Source organism: Bacillus rossius, chromosome 1, assembly GCF_032445375.1.
Source record: "Bacillus rossius redtenbacheri isolate Brsri chromosome 1, Brsri_v3, whole genome shotgun sequence".
Lineage (NCBI taxonomy): Eukaryota > Metazoa > Arthropoda > Insecta > Phasmatodea > Bacillidae > Bacillus > Bacillus rossius.
In genome coordinates this window covers 271,017,566-271,040,420 of record NC_086330.1, presented here as the reverse complement: position 1 = coordinate 271,040,420, position 22,855 = coordinate 271,017,566, and the positions used below count along the sequence as shown (strand labels likewise).

At 35.3% G+C, this 22,855-nt stretch overlaps 1 protein-coding gene across 4 annotated transcripts in view; it reads right to left on the bottom strand.

The window, feature by feature from the left end:
• The window catches only part of LOC134527596 (mediator of RNA polymerase II transcription subunit 13), a 265,928-nt gene that overhangs the window by 164,260 nt on the left and 78,813 nt on the right, over positions 1–22,855 (bottom strand). For all 4 annotated transcript variants that reach the window (XM_063360415.1, XM_063360416.1, XM_063360417.1 and 1 more), the window contains exons 2-5: positions 18,154–18,502; positions 6,791–6,875; positions 2,917–3,000; positions 2,687–2,832 (exon numbers count right to left, since the gene is read on the bottom strand). In XM_063360415.1, coding sequence (XP_063216485.1) covers positions 2,687–2,832; positions 2,917–3,000; positions 6,791–6,875; positions 18,154–18,502 — 664 coding nt within the window. The remainder of the gene's footprint in view (positions 1–2,686; positions 2,833–2,916; positions 3,001–6,790; positions 6,876–18,153; positions 18,503–22,855) is intronic.

The following is a 22,855-nucleotide window of genomic DNA, read 5'->3' as shown; positions in this document are numbered from 1 at the left end:
GTCAGTTAAAGAAGACTAATTTATATTCGTTTGCCTTCGAAGCTTCGAAAATTTACGAATATTATTTTTTTGAACGAATGGAATACGAATCCTAAAAATATTAGCTACGGATTCGAAAATTTCGAAGCTTCGCACGTCCCTAATTATTAGGTAGTCTAATGTTAAGTGAATCTATATATGTATTTTTTTACTTCACGATAATGTAACCAGTCAATAAAGTCCCTGTGAGTAAAATTGGTTGAATTAATTAAATCAAAAATAATAGCTTCCTAATCAGGAGTAAATGCTAAAATTTTACGTCCTATATCCGATGCCATACAAGATACAAATACCTTCAATAAACTTAAAAGCATGGCATTTTTGGTAAGATACTGGACAAAAGACAACCCAAAAAAAGTAGGATATTTTCTCACACGCAGTCTGAGCATCTCATCTGAGAAAATGTTGTGCAGTGTTACCAGATTTCTGCCAAAAGCAGAGGGGAACAGGCTCCCAGCTGGCAGTCATTTAAACTGTGTTTATGAAGTATGAGAGGTGGAGAGGCTGCCAGGTGAATGAGAGTAGACTGCAATTTCAGAGGATAACTCTTAATTTAGATCTAAGTCTTTGCATTGAGCTTTCACAGCACACACAAATTAAGGTCATTCATTATCTATGAACATACTGGAATACAATAAATTAAGAAATCTTCCACATAAACTAGTACATCAAAACATCAAATCAAAAAATTTGTTTTTCCCTTCTAAGCACCAAAATGTATTGTGTGACATATATAGCAGGCACTAGGCTGCGCCAGTGCTCAGCGCACCACAGTATTAAGCGGCTCTGCTGCACTGTAGAACTTCTGCAACGGTTAAAGCAGAAAATACACTCTGTTATGTCCGAAGTTAACCGATTACATAAGGAACAGTGATCTTGAGGGTGAAAATTTCTGCAGTAAGATTGACGAATTCCCTGGATCATAGATTTTTATGTCTTAAGGATCTTCACATTAGTTATAAAAAACACAACTTTAAGCATAAAGTGTGACAGTTTATCTACATTGTAACTATATTACCTATGTAAATATTAATAATAATTTTTCCACTAAAATTTATTCAAAAGGTCAACACACATTTCATTTGAAAAAACAAAAATTACAAAATGCCACAGGCAAAAAATGATTCAGCATAAATTACGGTGCCACAGCAGTGCTCAGTCTCATCTCAACAAAACAGCAGTGTGACTGGTTACAGCAACATGGCTAGATGTCAGGGAGTAGATGTATGCAATTTTTTTCATATTAATAATTTAAGTCAAAATGTGAATGATCCCCCTACCACTCCTACTCATCTGGATAGTACAACTATTTTTCTGGTTGGCTAATTCTTGCTGATGTGTTAACATTTTCGTTGACAATACTCCACAATGGAAATCTTACGGTTCTTATCTTTCAAGCTTTTGAACATACTTTTAGCATGTTTTTCTAACCAACTGCTAGCCATAGTGACTTTAACATTAGGACAGACACCCACTGCATTGACTTGCAGTGGTCAGGTCCGCTGCCTTCAAACTTCGCGCTTCGCCACGGGCGTTGGCGCATCTTTACCTCCCTCCTTCCCCCTCTTAGTGTTGTTTATTGTTTCTCCTCGTACCCCTCTCGGGGTTGGTCCATGCGCGCTGTGCCGCGCCGATTCCATATAAGCAGCAGTCTGGGTTTTATTTGGGCCTTTTTCTAGTTAGTCATGAGCGTGTAGTCTTCATGTAGAGTTTTCTTTATCAACGATGTGTGAGAGCAACCTCAGGGGAAAAGCTATGTAAGTGTCGTATCTTGTGAGTGAGGCGGTGGCCCTTGCCATAATGTAATCCGCGAACTTTAATTAATGTTTTTGCTATCTAGTATAAATACTCCTTTGGCTGCCACCTCGGAAAAATTATGTTTCGATTTAATTTTCTGTCGTTTGCCTTTTCATGCATTTACTAAATTTCTATTAATTGGTTACTCAGAACTGTTCTCCCCCGAGAAGTCGATAATGATATTGATAATGATGATGTTCTTTATTAGTATGTAAACTTTATCGCGGCTAATATTTTTTGGTTGATGCATTTTTACTATAAGTTTAAAGTATTTAATTTCCTGTGTCTGTGGCGTAAGCCTTGTAATTGTGTTGGTTGACATAACGGCCGTTTTGATGGTCCGTACAGGGATCATACTCCAGTTATGCGGGTGTTACTTGCGTTGAAGAATGTTCATGGTCTTGACATTTGTAATGCTCGTCTACATTAGGCATAATTATTTGTGTGTATCCCTTTAGGATTTGTCAAATATCATTGCTTAAGGCAATCGTATTTCGCTGGATTGGTTTTTTGTATTTACCTAAATTTATATGTCTTAAAATTCACGGACAGCATAACTTCTAAAAACTCATGATAATGGTATTTCACCAGTCAGTATTATCTTTGTACTTTGTATGAAATGTTCTATTGTGTATTGTGTACCTTATTTAGACTCCTGGCTTAATTAAATATTAATTTAAATATTCTTATCTGAAACCACCTTCGTAGTGCCTGTTGAATGCATTGTTTTCTAATACACAAACACCATAGTCTTTGCCGAATAATTTAATTTGGCCACTCCTTGTTTAGATAGCAATTATAGAAAGATAAGCTTTCAGACTAATAACTCCCAGCACCGCAAAAGCATTACCTTTGGTTTCAGAAGTGGAAGCCTGCGCCTCCAGGAGGTGTTGACGAGACAGCTTACGGACCAGTGGGTGACGCCGCACGTCTATGCTCGCGCACACCGTGCTCTCCCCGTGCACGAAAAACACGAAGGAGAACGAAAAATGTATGCTGGGAAGAAAAAAACAAAATCACGTTTCAAACACACAGCCGCTGATGACACAAAAACAACAAATCACAAAACAGGTTACTAACCTTTTTCCCATAATTTTCTCCGAACCTTCGTATGGTTGAACGAACCATTTCCCAATCCTGGTAACACCTCGAGAAAGTAAACACCTGAAAAAATATAAAAAAGGTTATTTTTCCCCCCTCAAATTATCCAAAGCCAATACTATTGAAGTACCCAAAAATACAGTAGAACCCTGTTACACAAGGTTCCTACTTATAACATATTTTTTAAGTCCCGACTTATTCCCCGTAAGGACAACATATTTATTTTTTAAATATGACGTTTTACGAATGGTGCATTTCCTGCTTAAAATGTTTGCTTTCTAAAATTCTTTATATTTTAAAAAAAGTTTTAAAAACCTAAATAATCTAACACTTATCTCTTCTGTGGAGTTTAACACATTAAAAGGTTTACTTTATTTACACTTTACGTACATTTTTGTCTACAAATACAGTTATTTCATAGATGTAGATTGTTGAAATAGGACTGTATGCAAAAACATAATGTTAGTGTGCCACAACACTAGTGCTACACATGATGACTAACACTGTGTATTTGATACATCGGTGGTATATAACATTCGCAGTTACGTGTCTGTTGGCACCCTTGTTTTGAAGGGGGGGGAAATAAGCCTTTCGTTCCTTGCTATCCTATTGTGTTTTAAGATATACGTACATAGTCCTATGATATTTTAGTTGGCCAACTATTCTTCAATGACAAAAAAAATTGTTTTCCATTGCTAATAGTTAATTTAGTTCATTTGTAGGTAGGCATTACAAAATTACACATTTTTTAAATGGTGAAGGAACTGGAAATAGGTATTCCCAAGCCAAATGTCATCGTCATGAATTGTGAGACAATTCTACAAAAATGTGGCAGTGTCTCTTAATTAAAATAGAAGCTGAAAGTACAATGAAGTGAAAAAATTATTAGCTTGGTATAAGTTAAAACAAATGTGATATTTTCCATATTATGAGTGTTACAGTGATTTTTCTGTTTTTCAAAAAACCTTCCCTATTCCTACCCCTTTGTTCGGTTATTGCCCATCAACGAACTCGGCCGTGATTTTCCAATACTAGATTTTATGTATCAGTTTGTGATTGCGGCAGTTATTGTGTCCACAAGATTGTGATACATATAAATATATGTATAAAATTTCCAGTTGGCAATGGTTTTGGGGTCTATGGACCATGAAACAAAAATCTCTATAAAAATTTTCCGGAAGTCGCGCCACGGTAACAGCTACAATACGTAGTATTTATTTGAAATATACCTAATATGAATGACACAATTAATGGGTTAGAGATAGACTGAGGCTTTGTATAACTAGTTCATTTATATTCCACGAGACCCTAATTTTTTCAGAGATAAAAATTGTTCCTGATTATTCCAAGAATTCCCTGTTAGGTGGATTTCAAAGAATTATTACATACTGTAGCCGTTACCATGATGCAATTTTCCGAAAATATTTTATATAGTTTTTCGTTTCATGGTACATAGACCCCAAAACCATTGTCAAATCAAAGATGTGTGTGTGTATGTATGTGTATACACACATATAAACACATATTTATATACATATACATTATTTATACACATATATATGTATGACTTTATTGTGGACACAATAACTATTGAAAATTTTCACAAATCACTTCCAAACTCAGTTGAGTACGTTAATGGGCAATATCTGACCAAAGAGGAAGAAATAAAGAAGATTTCTTGAAAAACAAGAAAATAGCTGTAACTTCCATAACATGGAAAATATTGCATCTGTTTTTAGCAAATTATAACTCGTAAGAGTAATACAAAAATCTTTTGTCTAAATAAGTTTTCGATATGAATAACCATTACTGCAAGGGAAGGTTTGAAAGTGAAAAATAATCATTACTTTTTTTTATATAGTTATACTATCATATCTGTTATAAATTATTGTATGAATCCTAAACTTCATCTAATTCTTTGGCTGAAACAGTTCTTGATGAAACTAATTATAAACGTAATAATATGGGCTGAAAATTAAAAAAAAATAAATAAATAAAAACTTTCTTAGTATTAATTTTGTTGAATTTATTTTAAACCATCTTAATATTATCTTAAACCTTGATCAAAAAAACATTTTTATACAACCACGTTATTAGTGCAAGGAATGAAAAATAGAGTCTGAAAGTCAAAAAAAAAATTAAATAATTACCTTAGTTGTAGTGATGGGATTTTCGATAATTCGATACCTCGATACCTTCGATAATTGACGGTATCGAAAAGTATCGAGTATTGAAACTGTAAGTTCGATACATTTTTTCGATACCGGAATGCTTGTTCATTTGTATTTAATTAAATTTTGAGTCACCATCGTACAAAATACAACTACAGTAGAATCTCGATGATACGTTCCCGTTTCATACATTTTCCCGTATCATACACACCGATTAATTTTGGTCCCGCCGAAAGTACTATATTTACAATGGTTTACTTTCCCAAAACATACACTTATAAAATCATTAATTTCCCGTTTCATACATTTTTACGAAGCGGAGAAGTCATAAAATTCACAAATTTTTGTTTTATATTCCTCCTGATAAACTACGTTTTAATGCTTTTATTTTGAAAAACGTTCATTGTTTACCTTTGCAAACGTAAGAAAATAACTTTATCGCACCATAGATATGGATAGTATCAGGAAGACTGTGCACTTCGCTAGTAGCATCTATGGTCAGCACCAAGCGAGACTAGTGGCGCAAACTAGCAATGATTATGAAAATGGTGCACGCTCTTTACCAAGGAACGGATCTCATATTTTGTGCATTCATTAATCTTTGAACTGAATATACCTGTTTGTTATTGTTTTCTTACAATAGGATTGTTTTGTATTTTACGTTTCTCACGTTAAAATTTTATTGAAAATTGTTCTGTTGCATAAAGTTGTTTGTAAAATGAAACAAACAAGCAAAAATTTCTGATTTTCTTTTTATTTACATTTGTTCGTGGTAAAAAAAAAGTGTACTGGAAAATAAAGGGCTAGCTCTCTTTAAGATAGTTTTTATTTCGCTTCTATTTTTTATATTGATTTTTATACTCAAGTATTTAAAGTTGTTTGCAGTTTGTATTTTCGTAATAAAGAGGGAATTTATATAGTTAAAAACTAATTTATGTTATTTGTAATAATTGTTACTTAATGGGAAAATATTTTTCCCTGGAGTATCGAAAGTATCGAAAGTATCGAACTGAAAAAACAATACAGAATCGAGTATCGAAAGTGTGGTATCGTCCCACCTCTACTTAGTTGGCATATAATATGAAATTTGTTCATAGCTATTCAATGCTGCTTTGTAAACTATTGAATGCTGGATATGTTGAGTTCCAAATATTCGTAATATTTTCGCTCCATGTAAAATGGGCAAATATTTAATCCATCATTGTGTAATATTGGAGGACATAAATATTTTATATACATTAAGTTCATAAAATGTTCCAGAAGTTTATAGAAGTTCCCAAAATATTTCCAAAATAAATAGTACTTTGATGTCTACCTACCCTGTATGCTGTGCAGAAAGGGAATTTTTTTTCTTTCAAGTGAGAAACACGGTGGATATTGGCCATAAGCGGATGATTTTTTTGTTTGAAATACTCCCCTCTCACCCACCTATTCATTCCGGCAAGGTTCTATTAACATAAACACCAGTCACGTCTGTAACAACTTTAATGACAATGAGACACTTGACCTTAATTTAATGATGCATGACGTTATGTGCTCGTAAAGTCATTTTAATAACAATAAACCAAACATTTTCTTTTTTTACCCAACAACAGTTTGATTCTTCATAACTGGCTGATACAAATGCATCACACAGCCACAAACATTACTTGGGATTTCGGACTGTCAGACATGCAACTTACCTTTCAATGAGATTGTGCAGAGCCTTGAAGAGCAGCGAACGGCACTCGTACGACAATCCGCTCTCCCATGAGCCCTGCTCGCTCTCTGGAACACAGAACCATGCACTTTACTACCTAATGTCTGTCGCCGAAACAATACTGCATAACAAAGTACTACAGCTACGATTAAAAAAATAAAATAAAATAAAATGCTCACTTCTCTGCCTTTTATCATATTCTATAAACATTTTTACTAAATATTATCTAATAGCAGTAAAATTTTGTATTGATTAATATGCAGGATTAAGCCAATTGGCAGAATACTGCTTTTAAACGAAAACCACTCTGTGCGTTGTGAGCAGAACCCTTTAAAAATGAAGAAATACTTAATGCTTGTGTTTATGAGATGTACACTACCATCATCACCCCCCCCCCCCTTCCCAAAAAACCCACCAAGAACACTCATAAACACAAGAAATAGCTAGCAACCCATTTGATCCCTCTAATAATACAGCCAAGCAACAAGTTTTTATAGTTTCTATTAGCAGAAAAAGAACAACCTGGAGGACTCTGGTTCCAATCTCGGTCTGGCCAAACTGATGTTGACTGTTCATTAGTTTCTGAATTCACACCAGAAAAATGCTGGGTTCTTACAATAATTAGCCCTAGGCCTAATTTCCCTGGTTTGTATTCAGCCTTTAATTATCTTGTCATGGTGTGTAATGAAATGTACATTATCTGAACACTTGGGAATTCATTTCCCTATGACCATTCCAGTCAACAATTGTGCAAAACTGAATCCAAATGTAGCCACTCTTTTAAAAGTTTCAACTTATACGTTAGAACAAGCAAGTTCATGTATTGATTCAAAGAAAATACTTGGTAGGTATACCAAAATAGAAGCTTCTTATCACCCTTCCATGGCCGCCAGTGTGGAACATTCTGTGAAAGTTTTAAAAGTCTGTACGTCGTTTTCATGGAAGTTTTGGTTTTGGTGATGCATAATTTATTTTACATGGAAGTTGATAGTTTGTCAATGCTTCTAGTAAGACCAGAGCACCATTAATTAACTTAAAATATGATACGTTTAACTCGTACCAACTTAATAAGAAAATTAGAGTAAATTTCACATTAATGTAAAAAAAATTGCAACTCATACAATAAAAAATATTGGCAACACGATGGAAGCTTGGTGTAGAATCTGCGAGCGAAGTATCATGTGGCAGGTTATTGAGTAATAACGCCCTCAGATCTTTGTATACAGGCTTCGGCAGCACTAATGTTGGAAATGCTTATTCCATCCTAGCATTAAGGACTTCAGCGGCAAGCACAAAAAGTATATCAGTACAGCCTGATAGTAAAGCTGAAATACTGGTGCCAGGCACTTAAATTACAATTTTGGTATATTCCGAAGAAAACTAGCACACTTCTAACAACAATTATTCTAAGATTATTTGTTAACTTTATGCATCTTCTTGTTTACAGACACATTCTATTTTACATAGTAATGACATAAAATTTCTGGTGAATATTGGTCATTACAATTTGAAATCACTTCTTGCTCAGTATTGGGTCTAAAAACAGTCAACTGCAACATTAAAAAAGAATGGACTAGGAGCAACGATTTTACTATGCCATTTGATTTAATATAAAGTTTTATTTTTATGTAAACATTTAATTAAATTACAGTATTATGTGCCAGGATAAAAATGTTCAGACAGCTAGTGCAGAGGATCAAGTTCTGACATATATATCAAATACCTTGTACTATCAGTGCAAAAGATTTGTATTTGTCATGAGGGCATTCATCATTACAGGAAAATTTCAAGGAAAATTTCAGTAAGTATATTTATAATCGTTTGTGTAAAACAAAACCATTACGGTTGTCGGCCACAATAACCTGTGCTGTTTGGAACAAGTAGTGGGAAATAGATTGGGCTGGCTACCAAGGCACATGACTCTAAGGTCGGGTTTATATACTTTGCGAAAAGAAAAGAAAAAGCAGGAGCAAGTGGATGCATTAATGCATTACGTAACAAATACAAGGAAACTAACATAGATTACAAAACAAGCTGATCACAAGACATATTATTCTACAACATGTATTAGAATATAAAATTGTTGAAAATACTTCATCAAGCTTCTTTTTATAAATAAAGTTTTCCACAAAATCATAGAAAATTCTTAATATTTTTTTTAAGTTGCATTTGCATTCCCTAAGCGATACTTTAATAAGTGAAGACAAGATGAGTGTAATAAAATAATTTGTAGCCATCTACACATGAAACACCTGCATCTTTTAAATTTTTTTGGAAAAATTCACTTAAAAATAAAAGGCAATCAGAGATGCAGGGCAGAAACACAAGCAGAAATGCTAGAAGTTGAAAGTTGGCAGATGGTTGCATCCTGGTTTTGTATATAGTATAATTTATAAACGGTTGTTTGACAAATTGTTAACTTATAGCATCTGGTGTGTCTTACGCAATTATTATATACATATATATTACATGTATATGGGCAGGAAGAGATTTGAACCATGCAGGAAGGGTATGGTGGTAAGGTAGAAGAGTATCAGCTGGGACGAGTGTAGACACACCGTGACGCGCGCCACGTCACGCCGCTACGCGTCGCAGCTAACGGGACGGGTCGTGGTAGGGGTAACGTGGCCTTGCTCCCCTACTTCCCCCTTCCATCGGGCAACAGGCAGGGGTGGCTGGCGCGCTGCGGGCTGAGTGGCGAACATTCTCCAAACGCTTCCAGCACAAGCTTCGCACCATAGAGTAAATAAAGATCTAGTACAGAGTGGACTCTCAATGCTATTGAATATTCGCTTTTAGGTCGTTTTCAAAGAAATACTACCTATTGTAGCCGTTACCATCGTGCGACTTCCGGAAAATTGTTATATAATATACCTTTTTGTTTCATGGTCCATAGACCCCAAAACCATCGTCAAATCAAATGTATATATATAAAAAACTTTATTGAAGACACGATAACTGTCGCAATTTGTCACAAATCACTTCCAAACTGATACATAAAATCTAGTAGTGGACAATCACGGTCGCGTTCGTAATGGGCATTATGCAACCAAAGGGGTAGAAATGGGGAAGGTTTTTTGAAAAACAGAAAAATCACTGTAACTCCCATAATATGGAAAATATCACATCTGTTTTAACGTTTAATAACTCGTAGGAGTAATACAATTTATTTTTGTTTGAAAATGTTTTTGGTACGATCATCCATAACTGCAAGGGGTTTAAAAACAAGGGCTGTAGGGAAAAAAATCATAACTCCTTTGGTAAGCATACCATTAAATTCGTACAAATTGTTTGTTAATATTATATTTTTATCTATAACTTTTGTCTGAAACTAATTTTATTAGACAAACCATTCCTGCAAGGGGAATAATGGATAAGGGGTATAATTTTAAAAAAAATATATAATTCCCTTAGTATGTACACTATTAATTTGGTTCAAATTGTTTGTAAATCTTATAAATTTTATCTAAAACTTTTGTCTGAAAATAAAGAAAACTTCCCTACCCGGTACACTATTGAAACCATTTTTATTTTTGTATAACTGTCTAAATATTGGCAAAAAACACTTTAATATTTTTTGTTTACCCAAACATTAATGCATGGGGTGGAAATAACAAGGTTTGAAAGAAAAAAAATCATTACTTTTTTTAATAGATTTACTATCATATCCGTTATAACTTATTGTATGAATCCTTAACTTCATCTAAAACTTTGGCTGAAACATTTTTTTATGAAACGAATTATTACCGTGAAAACATGGGTTGGAATTATAAAATATTCAAAACTTTCTTAATATTATCTTAAACCTTGACGAAAAGAACATTTTTATACGACCACGTTATTAGTGCAAAGGATGAAAAATAGTGTTTGAAGGTCAAAAAAATTAAATTATTACTTTATTTGGCATACAATATTAAATTTGTTTGTAGCTATTCAATGTTTCGTTGTAAAATAATTGAATATGGAATACATTGGGTTAAAAATATTCGTAAAATTTTCGTTGTATGGAAAATGGGCAAATATTTAATCCATCATTTTGTAATATTGGAGATCATAAATATGTTATGTGCATTAAGTTCTTAAAACGTTCCAGAAGTTTATAGAATTTTCCAAAATATTTCCAGAATAAATATGTACTTCAGAATCTACCTACGCTTGTAGGCTGTGCCGAAAGGGATTTTTTTTCTTTCATAATTGTGCTACTATATTGCTAACCTGACGAACATAAAACGAGTCGTTAATGAATAAATAATGTGGGTTATTTAAAAACCTCATGTTTCAATGTGAAATGTATACAGGTATACAATATGAGATAACTAGGGATTTTCCTCCTGCAATTTATTAAAAGGGCTTTGTAACATATCATTTACCTGATACAAATATGGACGATTGAAGAAAAACATATAAATGCTGTTAGTCCTCTGCCCTTGTATAACACACATAGTACATATTAAATTCACGAATATTTCACAAAACGTTCCTAACACTGACTGAGATTCCTTGCAGCAAGCAGCCCGATCACGTGCAACGCGCGATAAAAAAATTAATAACATAAAAATTTCGTTTCTAAAATTTAAAAGAAATAACAAATTGACGGTTTTATTAAGTTGAAAATAAATAGAATATAATATTTAATGTATTAAATGTAAGTGAAATACAGTAGCTTGAAATCCTTTCTATTTATTTTCCCAAAGTTCGATTTAGCGTGGAGCTATTAGAAAAACTGACTCCCTGCTTCCCATCGGGGCTGCTGGGGAATGATGCATTTAGTTTCTGGCTTAGGCCCGTCTAACAATCACACGGAAACGTAAAAACGAAAACGGATCCGTACCCACAGTTATTTACGTTTCAATATCCGTCTGCCACTTACAGCATACACGTAAACATGACAAATGGCAACCAATGAGACTGAATCCCACTATTACGAAAAAAATTATATACTTGAACAATTTTTGAGAATAGAAAACAAAACACGGAGTGTATTTACATATGGAATAAAATTAAACCACAGAGTAATGGTATCACACTAGCTATTCCTTTACTTGAAACACACTAGATATTCCATTACTTGAGAAAAATTTTACCGTATTTAAAACGTAAACAAGCATGGCTAACATCGTGGCCAAATACTCGGCTTCTATTGGCTGCACGAAGAATTGTAAACTGAAGAGCTGGGCATTGCTGAGATAATACGTGCAGGTGCATTGTAGATACTTCGTTCCGTGAGATTCATCTCCGTTCACGCGATCCTTCTCCGCTTCCGTGTCATTGCAGAATGGGCCGTAGAGGCTACCCTTACAGCGAAGCTACTAAGTGCGCAAGATGTCAGGCAGTCTCAGCAGAAGCAGACTACGTAGTTTTTGACACGGTGATAATGGCGGGAGGAAATAGTTCTAGCTCTACTGAGAGTTGGCAATCCAAAATGGCTTACTAGTGGCCAGTAACATCAACGCTGTCTATAGAAAAATAAATGTGGTCCGTGGGCGCCAGATCGCAATAAACGGGGAAGCGTATGTTTCAATTGGCTTTCGATCAGTACAGAACATACCCGAAGTTCTCCTACGGATTTCAAACCTTTTCATGATTATTGCATCATTTTAAATGTCGCTAACCTAACCAACCTTTCATTTTAAGTTACTATCACATATAATAATGAAAACCTAACTTCATGAAAAAATAACGAACGAAATCCAAACTACCTTTTACTTTTAAACAGAACACTAAAATCCTATGATGCAGGAACGTAGAAGATTCGGTCGTCCGGCTCGGGGTCAGTGAATCTTGTTCCCGCAGCGCTCACGCACGAGGGGAATGTGGGACTCGCCGCAGGGGAAGACAACGTCACAGATACCGCCCCTCCCAGCGCCACAACGTCTCCACCAAGCGTGACGTACGCAAGCAGCGGAGAGCAACATTCCTTTTTTTTTTTTTTTTTCCTTTTGCTTACGCTACAGTGCTGCTGAACGACAAGAAGCGGCAAGTGCTGCCGCAGCGCCTGTCCCGTTGAGGCCGCGTTGCAACGGCCAGGTTTTAGCGACGAGTTGGTCACGCGTACAAAAACAAAACAACGTAGCTAGCTGTTTCGCAAATATGTTTACAGTATTTTGTATCATTGGTAGAGACAAGACTTCGCACAGGCTTAACTTGCCTATTCATAATTATCAAGCCTTTTTAAGAGTGCCCATTGATCATTAACAAGGTCACATACGCGGGATTAGGTAACTACCTCTCCTAGTTTATAACTGACTCACGATCGTCAAGAGCATTGCAGTCCAATCATCAACGTGCAGCTTCAAGTATACTCTGCTATTCAATAAATACGCCAAATAATTTAAGCTCCTGTGGCCGGGATACATTCTCAACAACAAGCGCACAGCGCACAAGCATGGAAGTTGAATCTACACAAACAGATGGAAGCTGCTACGTTGAGAAATAGCACACACACAAATGAAAATGTGCACAGAAATAAGGCCGGAGTCATATTATGCGGTTAAATCGAAGTTTCCACTCGGTCATTTACTCTAGCTCAATTGCTCACATATTAAATTTTGATCAATTTACTTCGTACATTCTTAAACGACAATAATAGCTGACAAAATCTAAACGCTTGTAAAAAAAAAGCGCGTGTAACTCAGTACACGTGATAAGACGAGAAAATTCTTTGGCAATTCAAACCTCGACTCTAAGTATATCGTAGGGGGTAAAATGGCATATATATATATATATATATATATATATATATATATATATATATATACACACACACACACACACACACACAAAGAGAGAACACAATTTTCTAAAAAAAAAACTTAGTGTTTAAGGAAAATATTAAAAGGATCAAAACTATAGCAAAATTATCAGTAATTTTTAAAGATTTATTTTCTCGATATTTACACTACTGTTGATATGATAGCTTTATGGTACCTAAAATATTAAACATACGTTTTTGACTCTATACATTCCAAATGTAAAAACAGCTCTATCGTAGTTCCAGATATAGTTGTTGCCATTTCAGATTCATTATTCATATTTATATTTTTCACGCACAAAGTAAATTAATGGTATCGAATCATCAGTTGCAAAATTCACATTAAAATCACCACCCAAAAAAGTAGCATATTATATTCTGTTCCAAAAAGAGCAGAACCACTGTGGTTATATGCAAGTAACTAGTGGTGTAAAATAATAAACAATAAATATTACTCACTGTTAAAATATTCATACCATAAAGAAAAAACTGTGGGTGTTACGGTTTCTTCAAACAATTCTGCTATTCGGAACTCACCAAACGTCTAAACGAAATATTAAATTCATATCAGTTAACTATATCATTGCGGGAAATGCAGGGACTGTCTCAACGGCGCTCTCTACGGTGCTGGTTGAACAAAGAGAAACGCGAGTGTGCTGGTAGCAAATATAAAATTCACACATTCACAGCTGATTATATGGGATACCTAAATATATTTTCTGAGACAAGCACATGCGCAACTCTCTCTGCATTAACCTTTCGTTCATATATCTTTTTCAGATCTATATTTTTGGGCGGGGAACGAATCATCGCATGAAGAGAACAAAAACGAGCCCAGCAAAGTATATAGCATAGTGCTCTCTTTATATAGTTAGGGCCAAATAACTATTCTCTGTACTTTTAACGTCAGAAACGTTAAGTTTCACTTCAAAAATCGACATAAGTAAATGGGTGGGGGTGGGGGAGGAATCATCCTACTAATATTATAAAAGCGAATGTTTGAGAGTATGTTTGTTACTCCTTGACGCTCGAACCGCTGAACGGATTTGGATGAGATTTGGCATATAGCTCATAACCTGTATTAACACACAGGTCACATAGTACTATGCAATTCCATCCCCAAAGGTTTCTGAATTAGTGCAACTATTTTACAATAGGTGGTGCACAAATCGTAACAAATGTGTTTATTTCATATTGATAAGCGGCAGTTCATCTGTTTTCGTTGAATAAGTGCGCACGAATGACACAATTGAATTAAATATAAAAGATAGAGTGTGAGAAAGATAGAGCAAGGTATAAAGAATGAATTTGAGTTAGAGATCTATAAATATATAGAGCTGCACAGAAGCATATGGAGGATAAAGATATAGTGGAAGATGCAGATGTATATATGTAGAGATAGAGATGTATATATGTAGAGATAGATATATATAGATGTAGTTAGAGATAAAGAGAGATACAGATATATTTAGAGAAATGCTTTGTATATGTGTACCTACTTCAAACAACTTACAAAACAAAATTGAATGAGGCAGGCAACACATGCCGAGCATTAGCTAGATAATGGAATCGTATCAATATCAGTAATCTTTCATTTTCCCACTTTTTTCTATAGTTCTTTATAGAGTCTAGATTACATACACACCATCCATTTTGAGATATATAGAGGTAAATAACTATACACTGCAGAACACGTCTGCCGGGTTCTGCCAGTGACAGAAAGTATTTTGCACAGTTGACATTCAAATTAATAAGACAATTACTATCTACATCTGATTTTGAAAAAAAAAAGTCCCTTTTATCCTTAGTTTAGTCCGGGCAACGCCGGGTACTGCAGCTAGTTTGTAATATTTCCAACCGCTGTGTTGTGTTCTAATGTAGCTTCGAATTCTATGCTGTGCGTGTGCGACTGAGCTATTTGCAAGCTAACATAAACGTAGAATATCTATACTAAACCCACAAAATACATAACTACGAATTCGCCATGATTGTTTCTATATGAAAAGCGTGTGTTATTTAATTATTAACTTCAAATTAGGCGAAAGAGGATAAATAATAAATTTTATTACAGTTAGCCGAGATACTTAATTTATCAATCTTAACGATTATTTCAATGAATACCATTAGTGAAAAAATACATATTTTTAGTACACGCGTTGGAGAGCTGTAACTCTTGAAATCTATTTCAGAAATGATTAATATTAACCGCATCATTGTCGTAGCTTTCAAATCAAATAAAATAAAACGAAAAGGCAGTCATGGAGACTGACGACAGAAGTAAAAACTTCCATAAGTTTTGCCCCTACCAATAACAACTTTAAAATTAGAAGAAATTGAAGTTTTACCATTGAAAAAACAAAGAACTTAAATGCACAAATAATCAACATTACCTCTCATAAATCAATAACCTGACATTTGAAGAAATTCACTACGTAAATAAATAAAAATAAAATAATAACCTCAACTTAACTGCCTACTAAAAAATAGCCAATACTCGCAATATGTACCACACAATAACATTAAAATTTCCTTGGAAAATAAAAATAAAATAAAAAAAAAAACTATTAACTTAAATCCACAAATAATCAACATTCACTACGTAAACAAATAAACGAAAGAAAATCGCTCAATGCGTTCAATTTAACTTCACAGCATGTCAATGACGCGTACTTACAAGATATTACCCATCCAAAAAGAGTCCAACACGCACATGATGCAGTCGAGTATATACAATGTATTAGTGTATATGTATATGCGTACACAGGCCGCTGCGCATCGCCAGTCTGGCGCAACACGTCACTAGCATGTCGGTGATGCGAACCCATAAGTTTTGCCCCTACCAAAAATCGCTCAAAGCGGTTAAATAAGTTTTCACTTCAAAAAATTTCGAAATGACGGACTCTTAACACTAACCAAGTGCTGAATGCACTGAGCAAGTGCTGTGGTGATGCAGAGACGACCACCGAACATGCACCAAGGCATCTATAGCATGCATGCTATGCTATTAAAATAGTACAGCATACAAAATTTCCTTTTGACACATTTATCTGACTACAGTATTTAATTTTCCTCCACCAAACAGCACGTGTTCAGGTGAAAATCCTGACTTTCCAGATCATCGACCATGGGAACTCTGAAATCTCCGGGGCTTCATATCCTCAACTCGTTTGTCTAATCTTCGGATCGATCGTGCGTGCCACGTTCTCCCTAGTAGCCAATTCCTTCACCATACCTCGTTAGAAGCGATCGCCAATCTCATGGCAGCATGTGTCGACCGGTCCAATCGTGCTGTGGGTCAATTCACTTCCGAATCCAGCTTGGGACACGAACACTGACAACACTGGCAGCCCAGCCGTCTGCACTGGTGTTGTTTCATCCCCATTCCAGGGTAGCGCTGGACCTTCGCCAATCCCTACCCTTATATGCGCTGGCCATTAATTGGCGTCACAATTTTAATATAATATTGTTAACGAACGCGACATACCAGACCGCGATGCCAGGTTCGGATCGGGCTGGCGGCCACGCACGTCCATTGACGTCACGCGCCGTCCATTGACGTATAATATGCCACGCGTGCCTGGCTGGGTTACAAGGGTCCTTTCTACCCCCATCCTCCCTCCGCCCTACGCGCATAGTCCCGCTTCGGCCTGGGAATTACGGGCTTAACGACTCCGCCACGTGGAGTGGCGTGAATAAGCGTCGCCATTCTCGATGTTTCGGGCGTCGCGTCGGCCCGGGATAACGAGACTCAACACTGCCACTCTAAACATTTCTAAGTCCTAGTGATTGGTGATCGGACAGTTTTAAGTACAATTATTTATTAGTATTTTATTAATAATTAATAAGACTAATAAAACTTAATTGGGCTATCCCTTACGAACCCATAATTTCTTCCCCCATAGATAGTAACAATCAATATACAGAATGTCAATAAAAGAATGTCCCAGTTTCAATGGTAAATTATAACAGTTTAATTTAGACTATTTACAACAAATCAAACGTAAACTAACATAGTTTTTCTAACAAATGTTCAATATGTGCATCTTTAGCTATACAGCACACATCCAACCTAAATTCTAATTATTCCCACACTTTGTTAACACGCCAGGAGTAATTGAATCAATAGCTTCTTCAATTGAGTGTCTCAATTCTGGCAAATTATTAAGTAACGGCGAAACATAGACAAGATCTTTTATAAAGCCCCAAAGGAAGAAAATCGCATGGCGTCATATCAGGTGAACGTGCAGGCAAGCGAAAAATAATTCTGTCGTCTTGACCGTTACGACCAATCCAACGGTCAGGGACTTCGACTTTCAACCACTCTCGTACAAACGAAACACACGTTGGAATGAAATTACAGATTCAATCTTAGCAAATTGCAGAACACAAAACGCTTTACGCCCAGCAGTCGCTTTACGCTGCAAGCGAGAAAACAACAACGCAGTATTCGCGCATGCGCTTAAGTAAAATTGTACGAGTTACTCTTTAATTGTGAATTTGAACCAAAACTCTACAACGCTAATAGCTGATACTATTAGGATGTATAACTGGGCCATTCTTTTACGGACATAAAGTAAATGTAGGATTGTACTCACGGCCGCTGATGAGCTCGGGCGCCACGAGGCCCGACAGGTCGGGCTCCTCGCCGTACCAAAAGATCCACAGCTCCTTGGCGGCGCGCAGAGACAGCTGGGGCTGCTGCTGCTGGCCGGAGGCGGCGGCGGGCGGCAGGAACGGGTCCATCAGACCGGCTGCTGCCGCCCCCGCCGAGGAGGAGGCGGCGGACGAGGAGGTCGACGGCCACGCCACGCGCCGCCACACGCACAGGATGTCGACGGCGAGGCAGCGCGAGAAGCTGGACAGCACCGGGTCGTCCATGGGCTCGGGCGAGGCGCCGCCTTCGCCCCACACCAGCTTACGCCATCGGATGCCGCACAGGTCCGTCTGCAACGGCAACGTAAAATACAGGTAAATTAACGTGCAGGCCCACCTGCAACGGCATCGTAACACACAGCTCCGTCTGCAATGGCAACGTAACACAGGACCACCTGCAATGGTAAGTTGAAGTAACGTATCATGCAACAGCAACGTAAGGTAACGCAGCACGCATGTTCGTCTTCAAAGGCAACAAAAGAAAACGTGTAGATCCATCTGCAACAGCAATGTTATTTAGAGTAACCAACATACAGAAAGTCTGCAACGGCAACGTAAGCTTCCAGAGCGGGCGAACTACTTCCGCCGACCTAGCGAGGGACACGGTACCCGCTCCAGTCATTCTGATCTCGTTTTCCCACGGTTTCCCAAACTCACTTCACGCCAATGCTCCCAGTTTCCTCGCTGCAGACGAGACAGCCCAAAGCTGTAGACGAGAACACCCACCCAGAGAGGGAATACACTACGTGGTCAGTAAATTTCATCCGAGAGTACTTAACAGCTCTTAATTACTATGTTTTTATAGAAGACACATTTAGAGATAATTCCTTGATACTCGGGTCACATTCACGGTGATACCATGTAGCACGCCAAGACAAACACAACACAAAAAATTTTTCGGGAGTGAAAAATCATCTACGACCCTGCCAGTGAATCAAACCCAAGACTAGGCCCACCAACCAGAACTCTTGCCTATAAGTCACTAAATCGGACGGTTGGAATAGATTGCTGTGATAAGCATATATTTAAAAAAATTTCTTTTCTCACCAGGGTATGTTGATTTTAATCAGCATGATTTAAATCGTGATTTTAATCATGATTTAAATCATGTGATTTTTTTTAAAAAATCAGTGATTAAAATCAATTTATAATATGATAGTATGAACGTTAATATTTCCTATACTGTATCGTTTAAACCAAGTAATCATGGCTATTTACATAAAAATTGACTGCTGCAAAGATAGAATGAAAATTGAATAGTACTTAATTTCTTCTACAATGTATTTATAGTTATTTTGAAACACTTGTTAAATATAGGTGGGTGGAATGTACCTTTAAATGCCACCTCATTTTCTCTCTTCTACTCTCCTCTACCTCATGTGTTTGTGTTGTGTGTGTGTGTCATATCTCCTCCGCAACAGGTTTGTCTTCCAACAATGTCAAATGCTATTTTTAGAACTGTAGGAAGGAAATTTTCAGTTCTTTGGCATGTCTGGTTTGGTTCAGTCAACATTAAGAAATCGACTGGGTACAGAAAAAGTTGCAAAACTTGTATTTTTGTTTAAAATAATAAGTAAGAAGTAATATTTTATGTAGAAGTTTTACTTTGAATACTCTCGTATGTGTGCAATTCTGAGAAGAAAAAAAGGAAATTGTTATTTTGGTTTAAATTACTTTATTTAGAACAATTGGACTATAAGACTATAAGGGATGACAGAAGTGACAAAGTTACATTTAAATATGATATATTTTCAATGATGTAGTTATTTTCTATAAGACATCTTTTTTTTTTACTAATGTTAACTATGTTACTGTACTAAAAATTTTCATAAAGTGACATCATTAATGTTTCCTTAAAACATTATGCAATGTAAAATGTGGTTATTTCAAAGAAAGAAAATTAGGTTAGTTATCTTTACAAAATGAATTAATCTGTTATTAATTGTACTGTAGAGCAAAGTCAAGTCATGAAAACACTCATGAAAATGTACTGTATATTACACAGATTACGATTTTTTATATTTTAATAAAAAAAACAGATTTTAATCCAAAAAATCTGATTTTTTTGATTTTTTTTTAAAAAAATTCAGGATATTTTCATACCCTGACAGGTACACAACTGATGTACAGACATGTTCATATTCGTTGGGCACTGCTGTACAAAAAATTATCTGGAAAAACTGGGCACTAATGTACTAAACAAACATTTCTCACTGGGCATTGCTGCACCTAGTAGTGTTGGCAATGTTGTGGAGCCCTTGCAATGGAGTGCAGATAAACAATTATTTAAATTATTATCTACTAGAGTAATTTTTTTCATTTAATCCCAAATACTTCACAGAGGGGTGTTAATTGGTATATTTTATCCACTATCAGAAAATATCTCCTTAAACATTAAAATAAAATTTATATTAAATGATTAATTTTTAATATTTTTTATGCTGTTTAATTTATTTTATAATTTAAAACAGGGTATGTTGATTTTAATCAGCATGATTTAAATCGTGATTTTAATCATGATTTAAGTCATGTGAATTTTTTTTTAAATCTCATGATTTAAATCATGCGATTTTTTTTTTAAAATCAGTGAATAAAATCAATTTATAATATGATAATATGAACGTTAATATTTCCTATACTGTATTGTTTAAACCAAGTAATCATGCCTACTTACATAAAAATTGACTGCTGCAAAGATAGAATGAAAATTGAATAGTACTTAATTTCTTCTACAATGTATTTATAGTTATTTTGAAACACATTAAATATAGGTGGGTGGAATGTAACTTTAAATGCCATCTCATTTTCTCTCTTCTCTCCTCTACCTCATGTGTTTGTGTTGTGTGTGTGTGTCATATCTCTTTGGCAACAGGTTTGCCTTCCAACAATGTCAATGATAATTTTAGAACTGTAGGAAGGAAATTTTCAGTTCTTTGGTATGTCTGGTTTGGTTCAGTCAACATTAAGAAATCGACTGGGTACAGAAAAAGCTGCAAAACTTGTATTTTTGTTGAAAATTTTAAATAAGTAATATTTTATGTAGAAGTTTTACTTTGAATACTCTCATTTGTGCAATTCTGAGAAGAAAAAAAGGAAATTGTTATTTTGGTTTAAATTACTTTATTTAGAACAATTGGACTATAAGACTATAAGGGATGACAGAAGTGACAAAGTTACATTTAAATATGATATATTTTCAATGATGTAGTTATTTTCTATAAGACATCTTTTTTTACTAATGTTAACTATGTTACTGTACTAAAAATTTTCATAAAGTGACATCATTAATGTTTCCTTAAAACATTATGCAATGTAAAATGTGGTTATTTCAAAGAAAGAAAATTAGGTTAGTTGTCTTTACAAAATGAATTAATCTGTTATTAATTGTACTGTAGAGCAAAGTCAAGTCATGAAAACAGTCATGAAAATGTACTGTATATTACACAGATTACAATTTTTTAAATTTTAATCAAAAAAATCTGATTTTAATCAAAAAACCGATTTTAATCAAAAAAATCTGATTTTTTTAATTTTTTAAAAAAAAAATCAGGATTTATTCATACCCTGTTTCTCACTACTAAACACTATTTAAAAACAAATAATTGTTCAATTCAAACTAACAAACATAACAAAAAAATTAAGGAAAAAACCACAAATATCTAGGAAATTTAACAGGTTACCTAAATCAAGAACATTGAATAAATTTAAAAAAAAAATTGTGCATATTGTGTACATATTACATATATTTTTTTACACTAAAGTACATCAACACCCGTTAGTGCCATGCATAAATTACATATCATACCATAATAAACATTGAAATCGAAACGTAAAAGTAGTTCGGATATCCACTCTACTATTTTAATGGACAGGTTTTACAACAGACGTCGAGCAAAGATCTTATCTTTGGAAGAAAAGCATTTGTTTCAATTATTGTTTACGAACTTTGAAAAACACTGCAGACATTTTTATAAAGCATTATCATTACTCGAGGTTATCTGAGAGATAAGCTGCCGGTTCAGCTTTAACGACTATACTTTCTGCACTCATGGTTATGAATTTTTTTATATTTTATTTTTCAACGTTTTAATCATTCGGGTAGTTGGAAAACAAAAGACGCCTATTGCTATACTAATCACTATCTAATATGGACCACCAGTAAAAATACATTTTTCTTTTGAAAACATACAGAATATTAAAGTTTTTATCACTCATTTAATTCCTTTATTTATAATCTGACCATTCAGGTATGCTTTTGAGCTCCAACATAACCTAGGACATAACAGACTGCGTTATAAGGTTTGCACCTGAGCCTCCTAATTCAGAATTTTATAAAGTTATAAAAAAATAACAGAAACAGTGGTGCAGCCTAGCTATACTCTTCGGAACCAAGATGGCCGACATCAGACGACACCCGGAAATGAGATCACAAATTCAAGATGGCTGCCGAAGCCTTTGAGAATGGTACCACAGCAACCCCCTCACGAGTAATTTGACAATCCACTTGAAATATGTAACGTCCTAATAATTCAAGATGGCTGCAAACATACGTTAGTAGTTCATCCCCGCAGCTGTAAACCACTGATTATTAACTCGCTCCCTTCTCACCGATGTTCCAGAACATACTGTTGGAGGTAAAATTGG